At 36.4% G+C, this 26,551-nt stretch overlaps 1 protein-coding gene across 2 annotated transcripts in view; it reads right to left on the bottom strand.

Annotated features, from left to right (window-relative positions):
- SLC30A9 (solute carrier family 30 member 9) overlaps positions 1-26,551 on the bottom strand; it is a 71,863-nt gene that overhangs the window by 23,319 nt on the left and 21,993 nt on the right. The window contains exons 3-11 of one of the 2 annotated variants that reach the window (XM_065907261.1): positions 25,990-26,049; positions 23,726-23,825; positions 21,795-21,887; positions 21,047-21,129; positions 17,948-18,006; positions 14,352-14,419; positions 11,921-12,023; positions 4,537-4,592; positions 2,127-2,262 (exon numbers count right to left, since the gene is read on the bottom strand). In XM_065907261.1, coding sequence (XP_065763333.1) covers positions 2,127-2,262; positions 4,537-4,592; positions 11,921-12,023; positions 14,352-14,419; positions 17,948-18,006; positions 21,047-21,129; positions 21,795-21,887; positions 23,726-23,825; positions 25,990-26,049 — 758 coding nt within the window. Of the gene's footprint in view, positions 1-2,126; positions 2,263-4,536; positions 4,593-11,920; positions 12,024-14,351; positions 14,420-17,947; positions 18,007-21,046; positions 21,130-21,794; positions 21,888-23,725; positions 23,826-25,989; positions 26,053-26,551 lie in introns of both variants that reach the window. The other variant, XM_065907260.1, reaches the window with a different exon arrangement.

Here is a 26,551-nt window from a genome sequence, read left to right as displayed (position 1 = left end):
GAGAAACATCTATTTCTGCTTTATTGACTATGCCAAAGCCTTTGACTATGTGGATCACAAAAAATTGTGGAAAATTCTTCAAGAGATGGGAATACCAGACCACCTGACCAACCTTTTGAGAAATCTGTATGCAGGTCAGGAAGCAAGTTAGAACTGGGCATGGAACAACAGACTGGTTCCAAATAGGAAAAGGAGTACGTCAAGGCTGTATATTGTCACCCTGTTTATTTAACTTATATGCAGAGTACATGATGAGAAACGCTGGGCTGGAATCAAGATTGCCAGGAGAAATATCAATAACCTCAGATATGCAGATGACACCACCCTTATGGCAGAAAGTGAAGAAGAACTAAAGAGCTTCTTGATGAAAGTGAGAGAAGAGAGTAAAAAAGTTGGTTTAAAGCTCAACATTCAGAAAACTAAGATCATGGCATCTGGTCCCATCACTTCATGGCAAATAGATGGGGAAACAGTGGCAGACATTTTTGGTCTCCAAAATCACTGCAGATGGTAACCACAGCCATGAAATTAAGACGCTTTACTCCTTGGAAGGAAAGTTATGACCAACCTAGATAGCATATTAAAAAGCAGAGAAATTACCTTGCCAACAAAGGTCTGTCTAGTCAAAGCTATAGTTTTTCCAGTAGCCATGTACAGATGTGAGAGTTGGACTATAAAGAAAGCTGAATGCCAAAGAATTCATGCTTTAAACTGTGGTGCTGGAGAAGACTCTTGAGAGTCCCTTGGACTGCAAGGAGATCCAACCAGTCCATCCTAAAGGAGATCAGTCCTGGGTGTTCATATTGGAAGGACTGATGTTGAAGCTGAAACTCCAATACTCTGGCCACCTCATGCGAAGAGTTGACTGATTTGAAAAGACCCTGATGCTGGAAAAGACTGAAAGCAGGAGGAGAAGGGGACCACAGAGGATGAGATGGTTGGATGGCATCACCGACTCAATGGACATGGGTTTGGGTGGACTCCGGGAGTTGGTGATGGACAGGGAGGCCTGGTGTGCTGTGGTTCATGGGGTGGCAAAGAGTCGGACACAACTGAGCGACTGAACTGAACTATCAAGAACAGCTTTGTGCTTTAGTCCAAGACATACAAAAAAAAATAAGACATTTTTTTAAAGTTTTGTATGAAATTCAAATGAAAAATTTTATATGAAATTTAAAAAATCAAATATAGAACTTTTGGAACCTCAGCCTTCCCTGAAATAGAGGTTTAAAAATTTTGAACCCCCTTCAACATTCTCCTCATTCTGTTAAGGAAAGTAAGATTTCCCAAAGCTATGTGATTTGCTTGAGTATATGGAAAGAATACTGGAATAAGAACTAGAATACAGGTTTTCCTATCTCAATTTTAGGCGCCTTCCACTGAATCTTACTGGCAACATCAGCAGAAATAGTCTGGAGCTACACCGTGAGATACAGAAGCCGACAGGGGTGCCACAGGACCAATTTGCACTTGTCGAGGGAGCTGTGGTCTCAGCTGCCAAGCAGGGTAACCTCCAAGAAGTTCCCATGAGAAGAAAAGACAGCCACAGGTCTCTACAGAGGCCAGCAGATGCCAGTGCAAGACGAAGCCGGTGCCTGTCTCCACCTTCAGGGCTGCCAGAGGCGCCCGGGGGGCAGGAGGGAGGAACCGCAGCCCTTACGGGCAAACATACAGAAGGCAGCCAACGCCCATTCCCCCAATGGAGGCTCCACCAGAACGTGGGGAAGAAGACGCTCCAGGAAAAATTCTCACATGTGACTGTTACAAGGGAATGGATATTTTAACCACTGACAGATTATTCTCAGTACTAAAACGGAACAGAGGTCTGGTCTTTCTGCTTTTAGTAACGGAAAAAATTAATAGAACTGTCCAAAATTTTAACCAAGGATGCAGTGCCTAACGACTGTACCTAAAGAGATACTCTTGCTTAACATCATTGAATCCTATGGCTTTAGAAGTCAGGTTCAGTCACATCCTAAACAACACATACAGGTACACAATCCTATATTACAGTCAAGAAGGTATATTTAGTCCCAATACTTAACATTAATATAACAAAGGTATTCTACTGTACTTGTTAGTTTATACTACTTTAAAACTGAGGGGGGAGGGAAGGAGAAAATTACCCATAGAAGTGATTCTATTGGTTGAGGATTGAGCAATCCCATGATTCCATGGTACCAAGATAATCCTGCACCCATCATGAAAATACCAACACCACTAATTAGTGAAGCAATATAGCGCATATTTGAAAATCCATACCTGAAAAATAAAAAAAAAATAGTTTACAAGAAATATAAATGATTTCCATCCAAAATGTTTAATAGTTCAATGAAGAAAAACTTCTTATGATATCAAGATGTTATGATTTTATAGTTAAGTAAAAGGTAAGTGCTAAACTCAAATCTAATCAGAAAGTAAAATATAAAGTGGAAAAAACTGCATGATCTTTGAAAATATATAAAAATAAAGTGAATATGATTTAAATCAGCTATTTGCTAATCCCTCTTTCTTATAATTTGCTTTGATTTACTACAGTGATTTTAAATACCACAAACACAGATAAAATTTATCTTTAAAATGTATTCAGACGTGTAATGAAGAGGATAACATTTCAGTTTCCTTGTAATGAAGTTTCTCATTCAATACTGTCTTACATAATTTATATTACCTATAACTTGATGCTAGATACTGTTTGCCAATTCTGTATAATTTAACACACAGCAACTCACTACTATTATTAAAAGACTAAGAGCTTCAGTTTTCTTGATGTTTGATGACAATTTTTTTGTTAAATCTCAATTATTTTTTTAAGAGTCTTTGGTCAACATGTGCATTACTTTGTTATTATTGTATCTACCAATACAATAATGAGTAATAAATTTAAAAATATGAGATAATGTAAGAGGGAAAGAATCACTCATTGATAAAAGTTTCTGGGAAATTTACCCCCAAATTCAAACATGGTACCCCTAGAGTAGATGCAAATTTAAACAAGAGTTCTTAATTTAAAACGGTTTCCCAGGTGATGCAGTGGTAAAGGATCTGCTTGTCAATACAGGAGATGCAAGAGACAGGTTCAACACCTGGGTTGGGAAGATCCTCTGGAGTAGGATATGGTAACCCACTCCAGTATTCTTGCTTGGAATCTTAATTAAAATTGTTTTTATTTAATTCCTTTTGCAAATATGTAATCTTACCATAGGAAATTATCAGTTTATAGATGGGACTGTAAGCTTTTATAGTGTTCTGTAAGCTTGATTTAGAAAAATTAACATTCTTCTAAAGTTTTCCCCACATAGACTATAAATATTTAAAATAATTTAAGATCTAAATAGCATTACTTTCATTTTATGTGTTTTCAAGGAATTTGTATATTCTTACTGAAATTTTTAATTATGTAGATCTGCACTATCCAGTATGTCACTAGCTACATAAGACTATTTAAATGTAAATTAAGTAAAACTAAATAAAATTTTAACATAATTCTTCAATTGCACCTGCCACATTTCCAGTGCTCAACAGCCCCTTGTAGCTAGTGACTAGCATATTGAATAGATATGCATAACTATTCCTATTATTATAGAAAATTCTATCAGGCAGCACTAAAGTAGATTGTTGAAAATATCTTATGAAATCTACACACCTAAAAATTTTCAATTTCACCCTGTTTTACAATTTTTGGTATATAAAACTGGTCAGAAAAAATTTTTTTTGACATAGTAAAATGCTGTAATCATGTAATCATGTGTAATTAGCAGACTCGAAAGCTAGCTGTTCCCTATACAACCTTACTGACAGTTACAGGATATTCAAAATATGCTATTATTTATAAGAAAACAGGAGTGTCTGGATTTCAATATGTATAAAGCACAGAGGCAGATTCCTATACAGAAATAAAAGTGTACTTCTTTTGCCTTAAGGCAAATTTGATTTCTCAAATTCTATTACTGAAGCTTATTAACAAAAGAAAAAAATACATGTAGAATCCAAAAATTTTAACTGGTTATATTAGTAGAAGCAGTAGCAAGTCTTTGTATCAAATAACTAATATAATTCACAACAATAATGTGCTAGAGCACATTTCTTTTAAAAAGTCATTTTGAAACATTAACAATACTACCTCCAAATAACAATAAGGGGATTAAAATACATTAAGCATGAATTTAATAGAAATTATCACTAAAATTTAAGAGTGGCCTATTAGTCCAAACGTGAAATATACGTATTTCCTTTGACCAAATAAAACAACTCCAAGATCAAAATATGTGCTTTGTTATTAATTATCAAATACAAAGAGGACAAGATCTTTATGTTACATTACAAAGAATAAAAATAATTTGAACTCCATCTTCAAATTAGATCTTGAATTTACTTTGACACAACAGCTAAATCCTGCAATTTAGATACTACAGCAGAAGAAAGGACCAAATCTTTAACACAAAGCTGCAGGCATATAAAACTTCAGGACATTATCTATAAGTCAATGACTTACTGGCAAAACAAATGAAAACATAATAAAGACAGAGTCCTTACGGATGAGTAGGATCTGGTGTCTGAACAGACTTACTGATGCCCAATGCAAGTAAGGCCTATGGAAGAAAAAGAAGTGAATAATCATTAGCAAGATAGGGAGTGTAATGAGGTAAAGCCAGTCCAGAGGGCACAAGCTGAGAACAGCAAACACTTAACACATGCATGTCCCACAACCCAGCAATTCTGGTTTCTAGTACCTACCACTGAGCCATAAAGACGAAGAGCAAGGGGTTTAAAAAACACTGCTTATGTCAACGTATGGCAAAAACCACTACAATATTGTAATTAGACTCCAACTAATAAAAATAAATGGAAAAAAATAAAAAAAATAAAAGTTTGACACCAAAAAAAAAAAACAACACTGCTTATAAAGATGAGAAATAAGAGAGCAACCTAAAACTTCTTCAATGAGGAATGGCAAAATAAATCATGGTAAAACCAAACAGTAGATTTCCTCCACCTCAGTGTAAAAGAATAGCATTGGGATAGAGCTCTCTATGCTGACATGCTGAAAGCTCCAACACAGAACATTCAGTGAAAGGAAAAGAAGCAGGTTTAGAAATGGAACGTACAAAAGAACTTGTGCTTTGTAGCTGTTTGTAAACAACATATAATGTAAAGCATAGGGAAAAGCCTGAAAGTACTCATGCTTAACCTCTGAGGAGGAAAGTAGGAGTAGGGTAGCCTGTAATACCTAATGTTTTACAGGAAGAATAACTTGTATAAGCTGAACGAATAAAAGATTTAAAGAGCACAATTTGAGTATACACATGATACATTTGGGCTTCCCTGGTGGTTTGGAAGGTAAAGAATCTGCTTGCAATGTAGGAGACCTGGGTTTGATCTCTGGGTTGAAAAGATCCCCTGGAGAAGGGAAGGCTACCCACTCATTTTCTTGCCTGGAGAATTCCATGGGCAGACGAGCCTGGCAGGCTACAGATATGGGTTCGCAAAGAATCAGACATGACTGAGGGACTACTCTATTCTATGACACATTTACATTTTTAGTAAAGCTCCAAAACTCTGTGCATGAAGTACAGATATCAATGTATATACTGCAGTGAGTATCTGGAGTATGGAAGGAGGAAATAAAGATGGAAGACTAAATACAACAAAAATTTTATTTCTTTAGGGAAAAAAAGTCATGACAAAATGACAAAATTTTGCATGACAAAAATGTCTTTTATACTGGCTACCATCTTTCTCTCCTTCCTCCCTTGCCTTCATTTTTTCTTCCTTTATTTGATATATTTGATCATATCTTTTTTTTTTTATATCTTTTGTTAAAAAAGACTGATTCACTGGAACTGCTCAGTATTATGTTTGCACTAAGTATCTATTAATTTGATGTAAATTTAGAAATCTGAAGAAGATTACCTTATTAAAATTATTTAACTAATAAAAATACAAAGCCTCTGAGTGAATATGTAATTTTATTCGACTAAGCTGGGGGGTTTTTCATTTTTTCAGCATGGTATCAAACAGGTAAACTTTCAAGATAATCAAATTCTTCACAGTTGAGGTTTCTCTGTAGGTTACCATGCATTTAATAGAAACATTTTCTTTTGTAAAATATATGGAGATTTTACCACCCTGAAAATGACTAAAACAAATAAATACCAGATTTAAGTTTTGATATTGGAAATTCTATCCTAAAAACAAAGAATATTACAAATTTTTTTTCTACTTGATTCTAAAGGAAAAGAGGATTAAACTACTTAAAACAGATGATGGCTTTTCAATAAATTAAACTAAGAGAAATGAGAGTAAATTAAGAATATATAATTTAAAAACTGGTATACTAAAATTGAAATACTCATTATCAATTCACACTATATATGTGTGTGTTTATAATGTTTACAAAATAGTCGATGAGTGTTCAATCATTTTTAAAACACTTAATCTTCAGGTTGGCTGTGCAATGAAGTGTGAGATATCTTTTATTTAACATACTGTTGGCAATGCATATATGCTGCTACAGATAAGAATTTCCTCTTTTTCTTTTTATTGCTAGATAATATTCCTTTGTATGAGTATACCACAATTTGTTTATTCCACTGTTGATGAACATTCGTGCTGATCCCAATTTTCTGTCCACTACATCACCTTTACAGTGCTATAAACATTCTTACACAAGTCTTTGTGGACCTTTGCTCCCATTTCTCCTGGTTAAATATTTAGGAGGGGAATTGCTGCGTCCAACAATAGACATACGTTTACAAGAAGCTGACTAATTTAAGAGTAGTTGTAACATTTTATGGGCTTCCCTGGTGGCTTAGAGGTTAAAGCGTCTGCCTGCAATGCGGGAGACCTGGGTTCGATCCCTGGGTTGGGAAGATCCCCTGGAGAAGGAAATGGCACCTCACTCCAGTATCCTTGCCTGGAGAATCCCATGGACGGAGGAGTCTGGTGGGCTACAGTCCATGGGGTCACAGTCAGACACGACTGTGCGGTTTGTATCTGTGTAACATTTTACGCTCCACTAGCAGTATCTAAAAGGTTTGGGTGCTCTACATCTTAACCCAACATCTGACTGTCAGGCGTTCAAATTTTAATCATTATAGTGGATGTGTAGAGAGGTCCTGTCTGGCTGTCAGTATCCATTTCCTGATGATGAATGGCGCTGAACACCTCCTTGTGTCCATCAACTGCACGCATGTATCTTTGTGAAGTACCTTTCAAATCTTCAGCCTTTAAAAAAAATCAGATTTTCTTTTTAATACTGAGTTATAGCTGAAGCACCAATACTTTGGTCACCTGATGTGAAGAGCTGACTCACTGGAAAAGCCCCTGATGCTGGGAAAGAGTAAAGGCAAAAGAGAGCAGCAGCAGACGAGATGGCTGGATGGCATCACTGACTCAATGGACGTGAATGTCAGCAACTCCGGGAGCCGGTGAAGGACAGGGAAGCCTGGTGGGCTACAGTCCATGGGGTCACAAAGTCACACGTGACTTAGCAACTGAACAACAAAAGAGAAGCTCTTTATCCTGGATGCCAGTCTTCTGTCAGATTATAAGCTTCACCAGTATTTTCTCCCTATCTGCAACTTGCCTATTTATTGTCTTAAGAGCGTCCTTAGAGTTTTTAACTCTGATGAAGTTTTTCTTATCTTATGGTTCTACTTCTGTGTCCTGTTTAAGAAATCTCTGCTTATCCAAAGGTCTAGAAGATATTCTCCTAGGTTTTCTTCTAGTATTTTCATAGTTTTAGCTGGTACTTTTGGGTCCACCTTAAATTTGTATAAAGCATGAAGGCATTGTATAAGCCGAGGTTCTCTGTTTTTTACCCATGTAAATATCCATTTCCCCCATACACCATTTGTTGAAGAGCTTCTTTTCTTCAGCTTTGGTGCCTTTGTCAAAAATCAACTGACGATATAACTGCTGGACCCTCTTCTCTGTTCTCCTGATCTGTCAGGCCTCATGCCAAGACCTTCAAAGTGTTAGTTCTTCAGTCGTGTCTGACTCTGTGATTCCATGGACTGTATCCCGCCAGGCTCCTCTGCCCATGGGAATTCTCCAGGCAAGAATTCTGGAGTGGGTAGCCATTTCCTTCTCCAGGGGACCTTCTCGACCTAGGGATGGAACCTGTCTCTCCTGACTGCAGTCAGATTCTTATGGTCTGAGCCACCAAGGAATTCCCTACTGTCTTAATTATTGTGCTCTGAAATAAGTCTTAAAATCCTCCAAAAATTTTTTTAGATTGCTTTGAATAGTCCAGGTTCTTTACATTTGCATATAAATTTTAGAATTTAATCAGTTTGTCAATTTCCACCAAAAAAAAAAGTCTGCTGGATTATATTAAATCTGTAAATTAATTTAGGGCAATCAGACATGTTAATGCAGTAACCCAATCCATGATCATAGTATCTCTATCCATTTCCTTAAGTCTTAACTTCCTCCAGTTATAAGTTTTCAGTGTTAAAATCTTACACATCTTTTGCTAAATTTACTCCTATGTATTTAATATTATAAGTGGAATTTACTAAAAATTTCATTCTCCATGTTTGCTGATAGTAGAAATGCAATAGATTTTTGTATATTAATCTTCTACTGATTTTGAATATTACACTAACTTTGCATTCCTAGACTACTCACTTGTTCATGATGTATTCTAATTTTTGTATATTGCTAGATTCAATTTGATTATATCTAAAGGATATCTACATCTATGTTAATGAGAGATATGGGTCCATATTTTTTTCTTGCAGTATCTTTAAGGTTTTACATCAGGGTTATGGTGGTCTTCCCTAGTGGCCTAGTGGTAAAGAATTCACCTGCCAATGCAGGAGATTGGACCCTGGGTCAGGAAGATCTCCTACAGAAGGAAAGGGCAACCCATTCCAGTATTCTTGCCTGGAAAATCCCACGACAGAGGAACCTGGCAGGCCACAGTCCTTGGGGTTGCAAGATAGTCAGATGCAACTTAGCAATTCAACAAAAATCAGGGTTATGCTAGCCTTATTAGAGGGAATGAAAAGTGTTTCCTTCTCTTCTATATTTGAAAGTCTGTATACTACTGGTTATTATTTCTTCCTTACATGTTTGATATAATTCTCTTGATAACGTCCCACATGTCTAGGCTCCCTTCGTTTTTTTTAAAGTCTTTTTCCACTCTAGTGTTAGTATGAATGCTTTCTACAGTCATATATGTTTACTTGAGTTTACTGATCATGCTTTCCACAAAGTCTAATCTGCTCTTAATTCTATGCATTGGATTTTTCACATCAGATATATTTTTCAGCTCTAAAATTTCCATCTGGTTCTTCTTTCTGTCTTCCATTTCTCTTTCCATTCAGTTCCGTTCAGTCGCTCAGTCATGTCCCACTCTTTGCAATCCCATGAATCACAGCACGCCAGGCCTCCCTGTCAGTCACCAACTCCTGGAGTTTACTCAAACCCATGTCCATCGAGTCAGTGATGCCATCCAGCCATCTCATAGCATATTGGGCATCTACCATATTCATATTTTCTTTTTGGTATGTAATATGAATGTATCTTTAATAGTCATTTATCCTTGTGTGCTAATTCTAGCAAATGTCAATTGAGTCTGTTTCTATTGACTAATTTTTCTCCTGGTTGAATGTCAAATTTTTTGCTTCCTGGTTGTCTAATACAAATTTTTTTTATTAGGTGCTGAACACCATGAACGTTATACTGCATGTCTGGAATTTGTTGTCTTCCTTTTAATAAGTGTAGGGCTTCGTTCTGGCAGGTAATTAAGTTACTTGCAAATCAGCATGATCCTCTAGAGCTTTGTTAGAAAGGTTCTAAAACTTTACAACTAAGATAATTTAGCCCTACTACCAAAGTCTAAGCCTTCTGTTGGCCTGGGTAATCAGTCAGAACTTCCCACCTTAGAATGTCAGCACTTAATCCAAGCCCTTTGTGAACTCTGGGGATTACGCAGGTTAATGTTCCCTGCTGGCTCTGCCTAGTGTCGTGGTGCTTCACCTGGCACACGTGCAACAAAACCTCAGCAAAGATTCAACTCAGGAACACCCTACGTAGACTCCTGCAGCTTTTTGTCTGCAGGGCTCCCTCCTCTATGTAATCTGCCTTGTAATTTCTAGCCACCTCAGACTCACTGAACCCTAATTTCTACCTTCTCAACTCAATGATGGGTAACCCGCCCTGCTCCATTATCCCAAAAGTGCCTCCAAGCAAAAAATCAGAGAGATCATAGAGTTTAATTCACCTGTTCCCCTTCCTCAGGGATCACTGTCTTGCACTGTGAATGTCCAATGTCTGAAAATATTGTTAAATATACTTTGTATAGTTTTTTTAGCTGTTTATAGCAAAAGACTAAGTCTAGTCCCCATGTGTCCATCATGGCTGGAAGCATAAGCTTTGTACATACGTTCTGCAACTTGATTTTTCAGTCGTATGGTTATTATTCCAGATCAATACATAGCTATCTACCACATGCTTTTATTTATCTATTGGCTGTGCACTTGGCATGTGGGATCTTGGTTCCCCAACCAGGGATCAAATCCGTGACCCTTGCAGTGAAAGCATGGAGTTTTAACCACTGGAATGCAATGCAAGTTCCCCTACCACATGCTTTTAAACCCTTAAATAGTATTTCAGAGTATGGACACTTAAAAATTGTCTTCAATGTTTTAAGTAGCAACTAATACTAAAGTTAATAATATGTACTATTTTTACATTTTAATTTTCTTATGTTCACACAAACTGAAAGCAAAAGAGCTACTGTGTGTTATATATTTCTCTCTCACCCACCTCTCCCCCACTCAACAGGCAAAATATTATATAAATGGTAGTTATTAATTACTGAGTATAAAAATTTAAGAAAATGATTGTTAGTACTAATACCAAGTGTCTGTACTTTTTCCTTATGTTAAAAAAATTTTTTTTTATATTTATTTATTTGGCTGCACCAGGTCTTGGGCGCCATCATGGGATCCTTGATCTTCTTTGCAGCATGTGGATCTTTAGCTGCAGTGTTGTGGCACTTAACTCTTAGTTGTGGCAAGCGGGATCTGGTTTCCTGACTAGGGATTGAACCTGAGCCCCATGCATTGAGAGTGTGGAGTCTTAGCCACTGGACCACCAGGAAAGTCCCTATTTTTTTCTTTACTTTTGCAAAAGGTTTTAATCTATCTGACAGTGAGTTACATGAGTTCTCAGATTTAATTTCTATTAAAATTGCTCTCCCTGCTCCTTACCATTTTAGTATTATTTTCAACTTTGTCTTAAATATTCTTACTGTACGTATCTGTGTCTTTTGTTATAAGTTCTCCCAAATCATTCTTATATAATGGGAGGATAAACAAATAAAAACTAAAAAGGTTTTAACAGGCCACAATTTTTAAAATGTGAAATGATATACAAGTAGGAATGTTGTATTCTTAAAAAAAGGCTTAGATTTGTAGTACTAAAAATTTGAATTAAAGGGAGTCTAAGAAGTTATTTTAATTTTATAAAAATTATTTTTCATTTGTAAATTCAAGGAAAAAAATCAAAATACTAGTTTATTGTGAAGATCATTTTAATTCATCAATCACATGTGACTATTTTATATGTTTACTCAAACATATCCACTGGCTCTTACAGCTATAAGAACTCATATTCTTAAATCAAATTTCTATTTAATGTAAGAATCACTTTTGCAAAAGCCTCTGCCCAAACATCTAGTATCTGATGATCTTATACTTCATTGTTAAAAGCTTGTAAAGCATAACAATCAGTTTTCAAAGACTATGATCATACTTCTTTGTATGTCATTCTTCAAAAGTAAAACACCTTTCATTTTCTTTTACAACCCAACTGTAGGAATCACTCAGTTTTTAAAATGTCAACTTTTAGACTAAAATCTCAAAAAATATTACTTTAAATTAGTAAGAAAGCTTTTACCCCTCACCTGGTTACAAGTATCAGATAAAGAGTGTATCGCTTCTGAAAACATGCTTGCTGAACCCGTATAAATCCAAGCAAGAAATTTGAAGAAGCAGTTTAATCCATTGCTAGGAGAGAAAGAAAAGATAATTTAGCACAGGTTTAGATAAAAATTCCCACCAAAAGCTTATCTATACATACACACACACAAGATTTTGTTCAAAGTAAATTAAAACAGGTTTCTAGTTTACTATGCTTTAGGCAAGAGTATAAATTTGAAGAATACAGATTATGGTTTCACTAAATATTTAAATGAAAGGGGCATGATATGTGCAAATAAATTACTTAAGTAGATTTTAAGAACTGATGAGAAAAGAGGGTGTTCTACATTTGGACAAAATGGAATTAGAAAGGAAGCTGTGTCTTAGGTAGGTGAAAGAGGATCGCACGTGATGTTGTTCAGCAGGTCACTGTCAAAGACACGACTGGTCTGGTGAAGGTCGGGTTATCTAATTAGGCAGATGCGAGAGGAGAGAACAAGGCCAGACCAAGCAGTCTGGGTCATACCAGATCACACACGCGAAAACAAACCTGGCTATCTCCTGCGGACGCCAGCTGCGCTCCGATTCTAACAGGAACAACTAGTGTCATTTATTCAGACACTAAGCCACTTATTATGTTTCACTCTAACTATCATACAAATACTAACATGTAATAACACCCTCATTTTATAAACGAGCAAACGGGGGCAGGGGCTTCCCCGGTGCTCCAGTGGCTGAGACTCTACACCCCCAAAGCAGGAGACCTGGCTCTGAGCCCTGGTCAGGGACTCCTATGTGAAGCAACTAAGAGTTTGCGTGGTGCAACTAAAAGGTCCCACTGCTGCAACTAAGATCCAGTGCAGCCAAATAAATAAATAAATAATTTTCAAGTAAATAAATAAAAATAAAAGAGGATCTATACATCCCCTTCCAGCTACCCTTTACTCCTCTCCTCTTCATATAATTTCTTGAAAGAATTGTATCTGCTCCTGCTGTCTCAGTTTTCCTCATTCTGTATTTGGTCTTCAACCCACTAAACACTCGCTTCTGCCACCAACACCTCATAAGACTGTTCTTAACCATATACCGTTTCTTGCTATTAAATTCCTGAAAACATTTTTAATATTTTCTTTAATCTTAGAGAAGCAGTTGCCACTATCTTCTTGCAACACTGTCCTCCTTGATTTCTACCAGCCTCCTGGTTTTCTTCCTATTTTCTCTTTACTCTTCCTCAGTCTCTTTTGCAGGCTTTTTTTTTTCTTCTACCAATTGCTTAAATGTGAGCATTCTTCAGGGCTTATTCAGGAGTGCTTTTCCTGCCTCATACATTACAACGTACATACACATACATTCTCCAGGTGATCCTAAGTATTCCTATGGCTTTAATTATTACCTATATACTAATAACTCTCTATTCTTTATCTCTAATTCAGATCTCCTTCCTGAGCTTCAAACCAATATATATTAAAAATAACAATTATCAAGTACATATTATGTAACAGAAACGATGCTAAGCAGTATACATACCCTACATCACTTTCCTCCAATATAAAAAGCTTTAGCTGCTAATCCCACTTTACAGAAAAAAACAATTATTTCTGTTGACCAGCTCTACTTGGGCGCCCTATAAATACCTCAGACTCAAAAAGGAACCCGCTCCTCTCTTCGCTCCCACCCTGACTCTTCCTCCCAGCGCTCCTTTCTCCTCAGTGACGGTACAGTCTCCACCCACATGTCCAGCTCAGAGACTGGGCACCATCACTGACCAGTGCTCCTAGGCGCTTTCTGAACCTAGCCATGTCCCTCCATCCCTATTACCACTATCCGTGCTGTATTATCATAAATGACTAAGTCTAGGGCCCCTCCAGTCCTTAGTCCTTGGCGATAAGAATTACATATTTGACCTTTATGTTTCCAGACCACATTAAAATTCCAGACACAGGTAGTATATGTATTTTAGAAATAAAAGCACAAACTAATGAACTACAAATTAATGCTCTTAAATAATCATCCTAAAATAGATTACTCAGTACAATAGATTAAAAGGTAGGCAAAATAATAAGAGATCAAGACGACAGAGAAGAAAAGAGGCAAAGGCATCAGTTATGCTCTACCAGGGTTAAATGGGAGAAAAATAAAGAGGGCAGATGCTCTTCAGTAGCCACAGTACAGCTTGGTTTACTCTGAATGTAACTTTGGCCAACTCAACTTTTTAAAAAAGATTTCTATAAACACCAATGAAAATAGAAGAAAAATTTTCAGATAGCACCTTTATCTTTATCTAGATATGAAGTAATAAATTTATACATTCATATATATACATTAAAAACATAATTAAATTTGAAAAATTTAGAATTAAATTTTAATTATTTAAAAAATAATTCTATTTTTAAAGGTTTATTTTTCAGTACTTACATGCAAATGGCAACCATCACCACTTTGCCTGGCCCCTTTAAAAAAACTGATGCCGTTCTAGAACGTGGCTATAAAAACAAAACAAAAAGAAAAAAAACTCTTAACGTTTTCCAAAAAGGCACTATGACGATATATATACGACTCTGACACACCAGAAAATATCTTCTCTATCAATGCCTCTTCACTACTAGATTTACTTATTTTTCTCTAGACTTTCTGCTTTAAATTGTGTGAAGATGGAAACTGAAAGTGCATGTACATCCTTTTCCAGAACGTTATTTATTTCCTTGTAATTCATTTACTGTCTACTCCCAGAAAAATTCTGAGTTGGTTACATTAAAAAACAGAAATAGTGATAAAAATATACTGAACTGAAATAACCTAAAATTTTGCATTTGTTGAATAACTTCTTAACTTTTAAAACAAGAACAGCCAAAGCTAATAAGCCTGTTGCCCTCATTTAACTCCTGACTATTCTCTAAAGACTGAATCCCTCAAATGGTAACACTGTGTTTATTTAGCTCCAGAACTGAACAAAACAAAAGGAAATCAAACAGGGGGAGAGAAGTATTCAGGAGAGTATTTTCCTTCTGTTAAATACTCTTTGGCTCCTCCCTGAATTTATACTTTCTGTGTTTCTCTTCCTGCTCTGTCCTCTCCCGTATGCTATCACAGGTCACCGTAGCCTCTCTAAGCTGTGCCCCTCTCCTTCCTACCTGGCCGAGGGCCACCCTTCTGTGTGAGGCCCTCCTCGACCCCCAGAGAACACTCACGCTGCTCCACACCTGCTGCTGCACTCCGCTTTCCCACTGAAGCAGGTCCTGTGTTCTGCCCCACGTCGTTTACTCACGGAGCATTTCCTGGGCACGCACTCCGTACCTGGCAGAGGTCTAGGTGCTGGGGCACCAGAGGCAGCAGCACGAGCCTGCCTTCTCAGACCTCCCTGTCTAGCACAGGAAGGGGGGAGACCCGTCACACCCGAGAGTGGCAGATGCCGTTCAGAAACCAGGACAGAGACGGAGAGAGCGGCGCTGGGGCGTGACGGGAGGGCTACCTGACTAGAGCACTAGGGAGAGGAGTTCCGAGATGGGAGGACGCAGCCAGGGAAAATCTGGAGGAGAGTTTTCGGTGGATACACACCACATTCAAACATTCTGACGGAAGGCTGATGTGGCATTAGGGGAGCAAAATGCTTTTCATTTTGCACTCTGATAATGCTTTGCAGTCAGGTCTGCAGGTTAGGGTTTAAAAAGCACCTACTAAGCTCCTATGGACAACAGAACAAAAGAGGGAGCTGCAAGCTCTAAAGTGATACATCAAGTCTGACCATGGGTCCTGATTTCTGAGTTATGCCATTCACTGATAAACAAAAACCGGTGTGTGTGCATTTTACTACAATGAGAATATACCATATCCTTTGGTTAGTACAGGAAAAAGAAAACAATGAAATTGTTATAGGAATAGTAGAATATGAAAACATGCTACTTAAGGTAGAAGGTGAGAAAGATTTCTTTAGAAGAAAGTCTTGAAAATTTATGGAATAAACAAGACAGACAGGGAAGGAAAATGCGATTTTTAAACCATAACAGAATGTTATAATAAGGAAAAAGAGATTCACTGAGCTCAAAGTGCTCTGAAAGAAGGTTGCAGAGAGAATTCCCTGACAGTTCAATGGTTAGGACACGGCTCTTCCACTGCTGGAGTCCTGGAGAACTAAGATTATGAAAGCCTCATGGCACAACCAAAAAAAAAAAGAGAGAGAGAAAGAAAGTTGTATAAAAGGTGAAAATGTGTTAGTAAAATTAGGTCAGAAATGGCAACAAGGTCCAAGGAAATCTATAAGCAAGAGAAGCAAAATCTCAAAAAGCAACAGATCCATAGTAGGCAGATGGATAGATTTCAGAGGACTAGGAGGAAAATCAGCATAAAATATTCAAAGGGCTACAGGTGATTTCAAACTGACACTATCATTTCAATCCCAGGTGGTGCAAGTGGTAGAGTTCACTTGCCTTGCAGGAGATGCAAGAAACTTGGGTTCGATCCCTAGCTCGGGAAGATCCCCTGGAACAGGAAGTGGCCACCCACTCCAGTATGCTGAAAGACTATCCCAAGAAATTGAGAGAATTAGGATTAGAAGGAAAGGCACAAAAAAGTAGCAATATTATTAAAGGGAAAATGCATTAACAGGATAAGAAATGGTATCAATTAGAACACTGAGCATTGAGAGAGTGCTTGTGCCAAACCTAAAATATAGTGAGTTCATATATTTCACTATTGGAGCTCCCATAAAATGAAGAATATAATAGAGAAAGAAGTGTCTGGATCAGAGAGAAACAAGGATCCAAAGTAGGTGGGTGAGGAGGAGGTTCAAGAGGGAGGGGACACGTGTTATACATATGGCTGATTCACTGATGTACAGCAGAAGCTGACACATTGAGAAGCAATCATACTCCAATAAAAAATAAATGAATAATAAAAAGACCCAAAAAAAAAAGTAAACAAGGTATTTTTACTCCAGGAAACACGAATAATCCTGTTATGTTTTAGAGAAGGAAACTAGCCATCTTTAGTGAAACAGTGAGTGTTCCTAGGAGGAATATGGAAACAGTAGGAAGTAAAATACTAAAGTCTTTTTCTATTACTATTTTTAAAGAAAGTATAATAGAAATTTAGACATTTTATACAAAATCTATAATATTTCAAGGGTGATGAGTATTAATCTTCAAAAGAGCTCTAAGTGACACAGATTTCAGAAGTCAAACAACCGCTATTCAAAAATCTGGTGCTGATGATCCTCCATGCCAAAAAGGTGTAAAGCTAGCAGGAAGTCTTCCCAGGAGGCAGATCTCACCAGCCTAAATTACTCCATAGCAAGAGGCAGGGGCAGGGGCAGAGGCTGTCAAGGCATAGAAGTGACTCACACGACATACAAAAGCCCTACCACTGAAGAGAATCCAGGTCTTCAGTGCAGCACTAGGGCGCCAGAAATGCAGGGCTCACAAGGGAAATGGAAATTAAGAGGCTTTGCATAAGATGAATGGGAAAGAAAAGCACATCAAATAAGGTATGACTAGAGTTGTCATCATTGCTAATTTCTAAATTTTCCAAGAAGGAAGCAAGAGACTCAAATTTAAGTCAGAAGAAAAGAGACAATTTGCAAAGCTAGCCCTTTCTCCAGGAAAGCTAGCCTAGTCTCCACTTCTTGACAGGAGACACCTCCAGCTCAATTTAAATGCAAGGCGGACTCTGAACATGACTATGTGGCATCGTGGAAGTGTCGGTGGCTTTGATAAGAGCTCTTGGGAATCCAAGTCCGATGAAGGACTTAGGAGAAAATAAGAAGTGGACAGTAAAGGTATGTTTCCTATACTGGTCCCAATATTAATTTCCTTCTGGTAGGAAGGAAAATAAGAGTATTCTGGCACACTGGAAGATAAGGTAGTAAATTTGGTGATGCAAAGATAAGGTATTTTTTTAGCAGATTAGATCTACCTTGGAATAGGATCACAGACATGCTAGATTTTCATCATGGACAGATACTAGGATTTTCTGTGAAACACATACTCAACATAACATTAAAAGAAAAATATTCTTACCTTAGTATTTCCCAGAAAGTCTCTATATTCTCTCAGTATTTTTTGGTTTCTAAATAGCCCTATAAAAAAAGAATTATGCAATACATTTAGCTCACACATATTCTTACCCTTTCACATTTTTTTTTTTTTTTTTGAGGGATTTTCAAGTTTGTTTATTTTTTTCACTATAATGACATATAACTTGGAATCTAAAAGAGATGTTCCTTGCAATGTATCTTTTTGTGGACAGTAGCTGTTCTTCAGAGTTCGTCATGTCCTGGTTCCAACACCTACCAAGCCATACAGGAAAGCTGTATTTTGATTCTAAAATCATCATGCAAACTTCTGGCCATTAATGTAATCTTCCTGCCACCTGGCTGCCTTAATGGTTTTCCCCATTTTCCTTAGTTTAAGCCTGAATTTTGCTGAGAAGCTGATGATCAGGGACACAAGTCAGCTCCAGGTCTTGTTTTTGCTGACTGTATACAGCTCCACCATCTTCGGCTCTTCCCACTGATGTATGTATCTAATTAACCTTGAAAGTCGTAATAAACGCAAGAGACAGAATTTTTGTAAACCTCACAATGCGAAGTGCCCTGGCTGTCTTGTAAACTTTCGAATCCCCTTTCACATTTTAGATTAACACAATAATTCTAAGACTATGTTAAACAGTCTTCTCCCAGATACAAACAAAAATATCAGGTGATGGTAAGAAATCTGAATTTGCAACTTGATTAAAAAATGGGCTAAGGACGTGGATAGACTTTTCTCCAAAGATGATATACAGCTGGCCAATAAGCATATGAAAAGATGCTCAGATCACTAATCATCAGAGAAATGCAAATCAAAACCACAATGAGGTATCACTTCACAGCCATTAGAATGGCTACTACCACAAAACAAAAACAAAGAGAAAAAGAAAACAACAAGTGTAAGCAAGGAATGCAGAAAAATTGGAGATCTTGACTATACTGGTAGGATTATAAAATATTGCAACTGTTACAGAAAATAATATAGAGGTTCCTCAAAAAATTAAAAACTATCATATGAGTTAGTAATACCACTTCTGGGTATATATCCAAAAAAAAAAAATGAAGGCACTGTCTCAAAGAGGTTATTTTCACACCGTAATTTATAGTAGCACCATTCACAATGGGCAAGTGAAAGCAACCAAAACGTCCATGGACAAATAAATGCTGAACAACGTGGTATATAAATACAATGGAAATCCTGTCACACGGATGAACCCTGAGGACATTATGCTAAGTGAGGTAACTCAGTCAAAAAGACAAGCACTGTCTGACTCCATTTGTGTGTGGCATCTACAGGAGGCAGATTCACAGAGACAGAAAGCAGAGCAGTTACCAGGGGTTAGAGGGGCAGGAGAACTGTCAGACAAGTGCAGTTTCAGGGCAGCAAGATGAGTTATTCAAGCCTGATAAAAGAGCCAACTCTCCATCTTTAGCTCAAAGTTTAAAAATGAGGAAAAAATATTTTATTAGTGTGCATTCTCAAATTCTGTACTTTAAGTATGTCCTCTAATATATGTACAAGGCTATTCACAGCATCATTATTTTAACAGTAAAAGACTGGAAATGACCTAGGTGAAAATGACTGAATAAACTATGATGCACCCACCAAAATGAAGTATTATAAAAGAAATGAAGAAACCTCTCTATTTCCTGCTATGGAATGTTCTCTGGGACATATAATCAAGCTAAAAAAAACAAGCACAGACAGTACACAGACTATGCCTTATTTATGAAAAGGAGGGTCTAAATTACCAGTATACATGCTACTTTAGTAAAAATAACACTCAAACTAATTTTTTAAACAATTACCTATGCTAGAGGGAGGAAGAAGGGTGGGGAAGACAGGGATGGAAGCTAAACTTCTCTAAAGTATTTTGTCTTGAAAGTATTTGGGGTGACTTTGGAACCATATAAATGTTTTACAAAATTATAAAAATAAATCAAATTTCTTAAAATCAGAAGCAAAACGAAACAAACGAACCTATTTTTATATCTAGTAGATGGTTTACCCATACAGTGAGAAATTACAAGTGACTTTAAAACGTAGGCATTTGACTGTATATCCCCAGTGAGATATTCAGTAAAGACAAAAAGACAGAAAGAAATCTTAAATCACCTTACTAGCAGGAATACTGAGACTGATAGTTTGGGACAACACTGTATTCTCTCTATATGTGTATGTACATACATATAAGAACAAATAAAAAATATAATTAATGATGTTAATGAATTAAGAAATAAGATTTTCAGAGTAAGAGATACAAAAGGAAAAAAGGTGAGGGGGGGGAGTAAGCTTATCAAAATAACCTACATATTTTCTCTTAAGAAACAAAAAGTATTTCCTAACTCTGTCCACTGAAAATACCTCAAAAATATATCAACCTATTGAAAAAAACTGAGTACCCCTAATGCCCACAGGTCTCTAGATTTTATTTCCTGTTAAGAGGAAGGGGCTCCCACCATAAATGCTGATTACTAACCTGGGCAGGGCAGTGGTTACTGGAGGGGAGGGCAGGGCTGAGGGAAAAGTGAGTGAAATGGGTCGACTGTGTGGCACCAGACGGAAACTAAATCTTTGGTGGTGATCAAGTTGTAGGGTAAACAGAAATAGAACATATAATGTTATGTAAACCAATGTGACCTCAGTAAAAAGGAAATAAAAAAAAAAAGAAAGTAAACATTTCATTCCTGTAGATTTAAGTGCAGGTCTCTTTAGCTTATCTGTGAATATAAAGATACTAAACGGCTGTTTGCTTCTTCTGAGAGGCCAAAACCCCTGAGAAACTAGGATTCACTTTTAGAACAGGTACAATCTGCAAATCAGACCCTGTTTTAATATTCATATGTCTTACAGAAATGACAAATTAGCTTTGCTTGCTCTCATGATCTTTAAAAAGCTAGAGAGGAAAACAAATAGATACTGTTCTAAAATAATTAAACCCCCAAACGAAAACTGGCATTTGCTAGAACCAACAAAGCCAAACACAAGAGGTAGGCAACCACTAGGCGAGGATATCGTTATTATAGACACAGATCTCACTTGCAAGTTGCTTTTCAGTTAACTCAGCTTTAAACTGAATATACTTACTTTCTCTATATTCTATTTCTGCTTCCTTACGAAGTTTTTTCTCTCTGGCAAGAGCTTCAGGGCTTCCCCAAACTTCCAAAGATCTATGTACATACACATAGCCACCATTCAATAATGCAATTTTAATGACTTCATGAAAATCATATTTAAATCTAGATAACTAAAACTATATGAAAACTTAACAAACATAAGTCCTTTAGGAAAAATATAAAGCACTTAAGAAACTTTTCTAAATTAAATCTACACAATAGGAATAAATTCAACAGCAAATTTTCTAAAAAAAAAAAAACTGATATTTTTTGCTAATTAATACATACTAGTAACTCTCAAACAAATCTGCAAATGTAAAAATATTCTGCTTTTGGATTTTCCTGGTGGTCCAGTAGCTAAGACTCCGTGTGCTCCCAATGCAGGGGGCCTAGGTTTGATCCCTGGTTGGGGAACTAGATCCCTCATGCTGCAACAAAGAGTTCATATGCCGCAACTAAAGAGTTCGCATGCTGCAACTAAAGATTCTGGATGCTACAACTAAAGATCCCACATGTTGCAAAGAAAATCAAAGATCCTGCGTGTCACAATTAAGACCTGGTGTGACCAAATAAATAAATAAAATAAATACTTTAAAAAATATGTATATATTCTGCTTTTAAAACATGTCATTTTAAAAATTCTGAGTCTGTCTAAATGGGTTTCTATTAATTCCAAATTCAGCAGTTTGTATTTTATCCTAAAAGAACTATGTTCTTACTTTGCCTCCACATCTGATCTCAAGTATACAGTAAAGGACTCAGTATCTTCATGAGGACTTCGTCGTCTGATTTTTCGTAGTTGTTCCAGATCACTGAAGAAAGAAATATGTTGAATTTATTCAGAGAAGGTTCATATAGTTCAGGATTATTAGGGCAGATAAAAACCACTAACTAAGCCTTATTTTAATAGCTAAAGCTGGATAGCCTGTAAAAATCAATTTAAAGATGACATTTTGTACGTAAAAGTGGTTTAGAAAGAGTTGAAAAACTAAGAATTACTCTTGACTCAATATAGATACCACAATATAGTATATAGTGAGTCAAATCCTTTATCAGTGCTTGTCCTTTATCTGCTATGGATATACCACTGCAATATCTGATGTATGAAGGAAAAAAAGTAGAAAGAACACAGATTAGAGTATTACTCCTCTATTTGAGAATGTAAACTTAATATTTACAGTCATTTGTTTATCTCCAGATTAACTGTCGTTGTTCAGCCACTAAGTCGTATCCAACTCTTTGCAAGCCCATGAACTGCAGCATGCCAGGCTTCCCTGTCCTTCACTATCTCCCTGAGTTTGCTCAAACTCATGTCCACACTAATACTAAGTGGTAATATCATTCATAGGTATCAATTTATAAAGAGTATATGTCAGTTTCATGCTATTTAATTATTTTCCTTTCTTTTAAATTCTGAAAGGTTGATACATGCATCAAGTCACTCTGCTAAAGTCTTTCTAAATTTGATCATTGGTCTTCCTAAGGAAATTTTGTAATAGCAACAAAAGACCTATAAACAAAAATTTGAGGAATTCCCTAGTGGCCTAGTGGTTAGGATCCCAGCTTTCTTGCTGTGGCCTAGAATCAATCCCTGGCCAGGGAACTAAAATGTTGTAAGCCGTGTGCTACAGCCAAAAAATAAAAAAATAAAAGTCTAGATTAGGTAGCAAAAGATATGTATTCTGGTTCCCACTCTGTCACTGACTCACTAAATGAACCAGGTCATTGCTAACATCTTTCCATATTTCCTGGCCTATAATATGGAGATAGCTATACCTAACCTACTGTACTCACAAAGTTTTTGTATGGGAAGCAAAATATAGTTTTATATCATTATTATAATTGGTTGTTGTTTCAATATTTACAGAAGATATAAAACTGATTATAGGAACCCTATTTATTGATATTATACCATATGCTACCCACTCCAGTATTCTGGCCTGGAGAATTCCATGGACTGTATAGTCCATGGGATCGCAAAGAGTCAGACACGACTAAGGGACTTTAACTTTATACTCTAGAAGGTGTACCATGGTGGGGGTGGTGGAGGGAGAGCCTAGATCATCTGATGTCTTAATTGCCAAGAAATCTTCCACTTAAATATATAGCTTTCCTAGAAAACACACAAAAGAGGGGAAAACATTTAAATTTGTAAAAAATATACCTCAATAAATCTCTTCAGTTAGGAGAAAATAATAAGATACCAGAAAGAAGCAAAATAATTTACACTCAACACAAACCACAGCTGAAATGTGAACATAAACATAATAAAACTGCTCTACCAAAAAAACCCCAAATTTTAAAGCTATATTAACATACAAATACTCTTATTGATAATTCTGCTACATATTAGCAATAGAACTCCTAAGGTTCTTGTATGACACATAGATTTTTGAAGAACCTGCTTTTTTGAGTTAAAGGAGCCAAGACAGACTGAATTGCTCAAGCTGGAGCAGTTTTCAGTTTAATAAGCTAACTATTTTAACACTTTAAAAAAATATTCTTAACTGAATAAAAATATTTCTTCAATTTAGGAAGGAACCATAGTAAAGTTTCCACATGGATGGCAGCTGTTAACAAATTCTAGGAAGTAACTGGTTATTTAGATTAGATAGAACAAACCACTACTTTTTAAAAAAAATTACCGTACCTGGATTTGAGGCAGAACTCATTCATTGCTCTGACTCCAGTGATGAAATTATTCTGAGTATACTTTGGTCCATATTCCCTCTTTTTAAGAACTGCTTTGACTAAAACAAAACAAAAAAAAAGGGAAACATACTAAATATGCACCCTGGAAGTCACATTTGAAGATGAACATGTGCTAGTTTTTAAGTGGGGTCACTAGTGAGTTCCACAGAAAGCAGGTTTTCCCTGATGCACTGGAGGGCATCGGGGAAAATAAAGTCTACTTCAAGTACAGGACAGGACAGGACAGAATTAAACTTGCAACCACCCAGCTTCTCACTCCAGAGTCGTCAGTGCGTGCTTGCACGCTAAGCTCTTGAGCCACGTCCGACTCTCTGTGACCCAGTGTGCCCACCAGATTCCTCTGTCCGTGGGATTCTTCAGATAAGAACACCAGAGTGGGCAGCCACGCTCTCCTCCAGGGGATCTTCCCGACTGATGCCAATTCTTTGTCTAAGGACACCTTGCAAAGGTATTGCTGGTCTGTTAAATCATACTAGTACAATTTAAATTGCCTGGGAAGTCTAAGTGAAAATGAACTGAAGTTTCAATTAAAAAATTACATGCTGGTTCAGTGGTTTACAAACACTGGTGAAACCAGTATTAAAAACAACAACAACAACAAAGTAATCAACGAGTATTGCATATAATGAAGAATCAGCACTTTCTGTGAAGACTTGTTTCAGTTACATATAATAATCTAAATATACACTAAATCATTAGTACTTCCTATGTGGGTTGCAGTAAAAAAAAAAAAAGTCTGAAACTCACTGAACGATTTCACATAAAGTAACAAAGTTGAAATAAACATAAGGAACATTTTTATCAGTTAAAAGTTATAGGAAGTTAATTATAGATTATAGGCAAAACACTGCCTTCTATTAAATTATTCCCCTATCATCAAGTATCAAACTGTTCATAAAAAATGACAGACATCAATAACAAAATACCAACTTGGCATCAGTTACACTCTGTGGATTAAAAATTACAGCCAAAAAAAAAAAATTACAGCCAACATTGGTTTGTTCATTTTTATAAAGTTAGACTTTCAGTCACATGATATAGATGAATAACACAGGCATATCTTGGAAAAGCAGGAGAAAAACAGCAGGAACTCATGTGCTGTTTCAAACTGTTGCCAAGTTACTGCACATTCTATTCTCCTATCTAGTAACTACTAAGTCTTCTGCGGTACTTGCAGATTGAAAGAATAAATGAAGACTAAATTATTCACCACTGAAGACGGTAAAAAGACTCTTAAAACATAAACTGTGAAACTCAAAATTCATAGTTAATAAGAACATTTCAAAAATAATGTTCAATATAAAAATCAAAACTTTATTTGAAAAAGTCAGATTTCCTTTTGCATAAGTTTAAGTCTCTAAACTACCTTATTCTAAATAATCCTAAAATATTAAACTCAAATAAGCTTCTCAAAGAGGAGAAATACATCTCTCTTCAAAAAGATTAGTTTTTTTAAATTACTTTTTAATAATTTAAGTATCTAGAAATCCTTGTTGGTCTATCCCGGCCCAGATTATTGATGGTAACACAACATTACGTAATCTTAACTGTGACTGTACAGTATGTATCATCTCCGCAGTTACCCTACAAAAAAGAAGTCCATTCTCAGCAACACCAGAGGAGAAAACTATGACTCAGAAAAATCAAGTAAACTGCCCAAAGCCATAAAGCTGGCACACGCTAAAGCTACAGACTGAATTTACTTTCGTCTGACGCCAAAGCCACGGTGATCCTACTCACAGAACTAGCACCTCCATGAAACATGCTCCTTTGGACATGGGAGTCACAGCCCAATTATAAAGAGGAGAAGAGCAAACAAGAATTCCTCCATTACTTAATCACTCCTAGAAATGGAAATCAAGAATGTCCAAACTATCCCAATTTCAATATGGTATTAGCTTCTAGTTCTTTACTTTTCTAAAATGTACAGAATTACTTTTCTAAAAATGATAAAACAATTTTTATTTGCCTTTATTCCTTTCTTTGGGCTTTTGAAATAACAATTACCATAAAATTTATGACCAGAATGCAAATTTCAGTAGAAAATTAGTTTATAAACAGAATAAATCCTTATGGTCAATATATTTTTTAAAAAGTAAAAATGAATACACCTTTATAACTATAAAGATATCTACACAAACTAATTTTATATATTTAATTCAAAACACCATTATAATAAAAAATAGAATAAAATATATTTACCTCTTACTTGGAGAGGTTCTTGCTTAATAATTGGAGCTTTCAGTTCTGCACCCATATTTTCTGCTGTGAAGATTAAAAGTTATTTTAAGTAGTTGTTTTCATATAAACCCTATAAACTTAATGAACATTTGCTAAAACAATCTGGCAATGTATAAGAAAGATAATATATCACAGACCAAGACAAATCCTAGGATTTACCTTAGGAAGAAAGAGTAGTTAAACGTTGTTGTTGTTTAGTTGCTAAGTCACGTCTTCTGCAACCCCTTGGACTGTAGCCCGCCAGGCTCCCCTGTCCATGGGATCTCCCAGGCAAGAATTCTGGAGCAGATTGCCATTTCCTTCACCTGAGGGTCTTCCTGACCCAGAGACTGAACCCGCATCTCCTGCTTTGGCAGGGAGGGTTCTTAACCACTGAGCTCCCAGGGAAACCCAGTTAAACATTAGAAAATCTTTTAATTCCTCTCATTAACAGACTGAAGGAAAATAACCATAGAATCATTTCAGGAGCTAACCAAAAAGCACTTAATAAAATTCAGCACCATGCAAGTTTCAAACCTTTTTA

Source organism: Muntiacus reevesi, chromosome 16 (assembly GCF_963930625.1).
Source record: "Muntiacus reevesi chromosome 16, mMunRee1.1, whole genome shotgun sequence".
NCBI lineage: Eukaryota > Metazoa > Chordata > Mammalia > Artiodactyla > Cervidae > Muntiacus > Muntiacus reevesi.
This window is presented reverse-complemented; position numbering and strand designations above follow the sequence as displayed.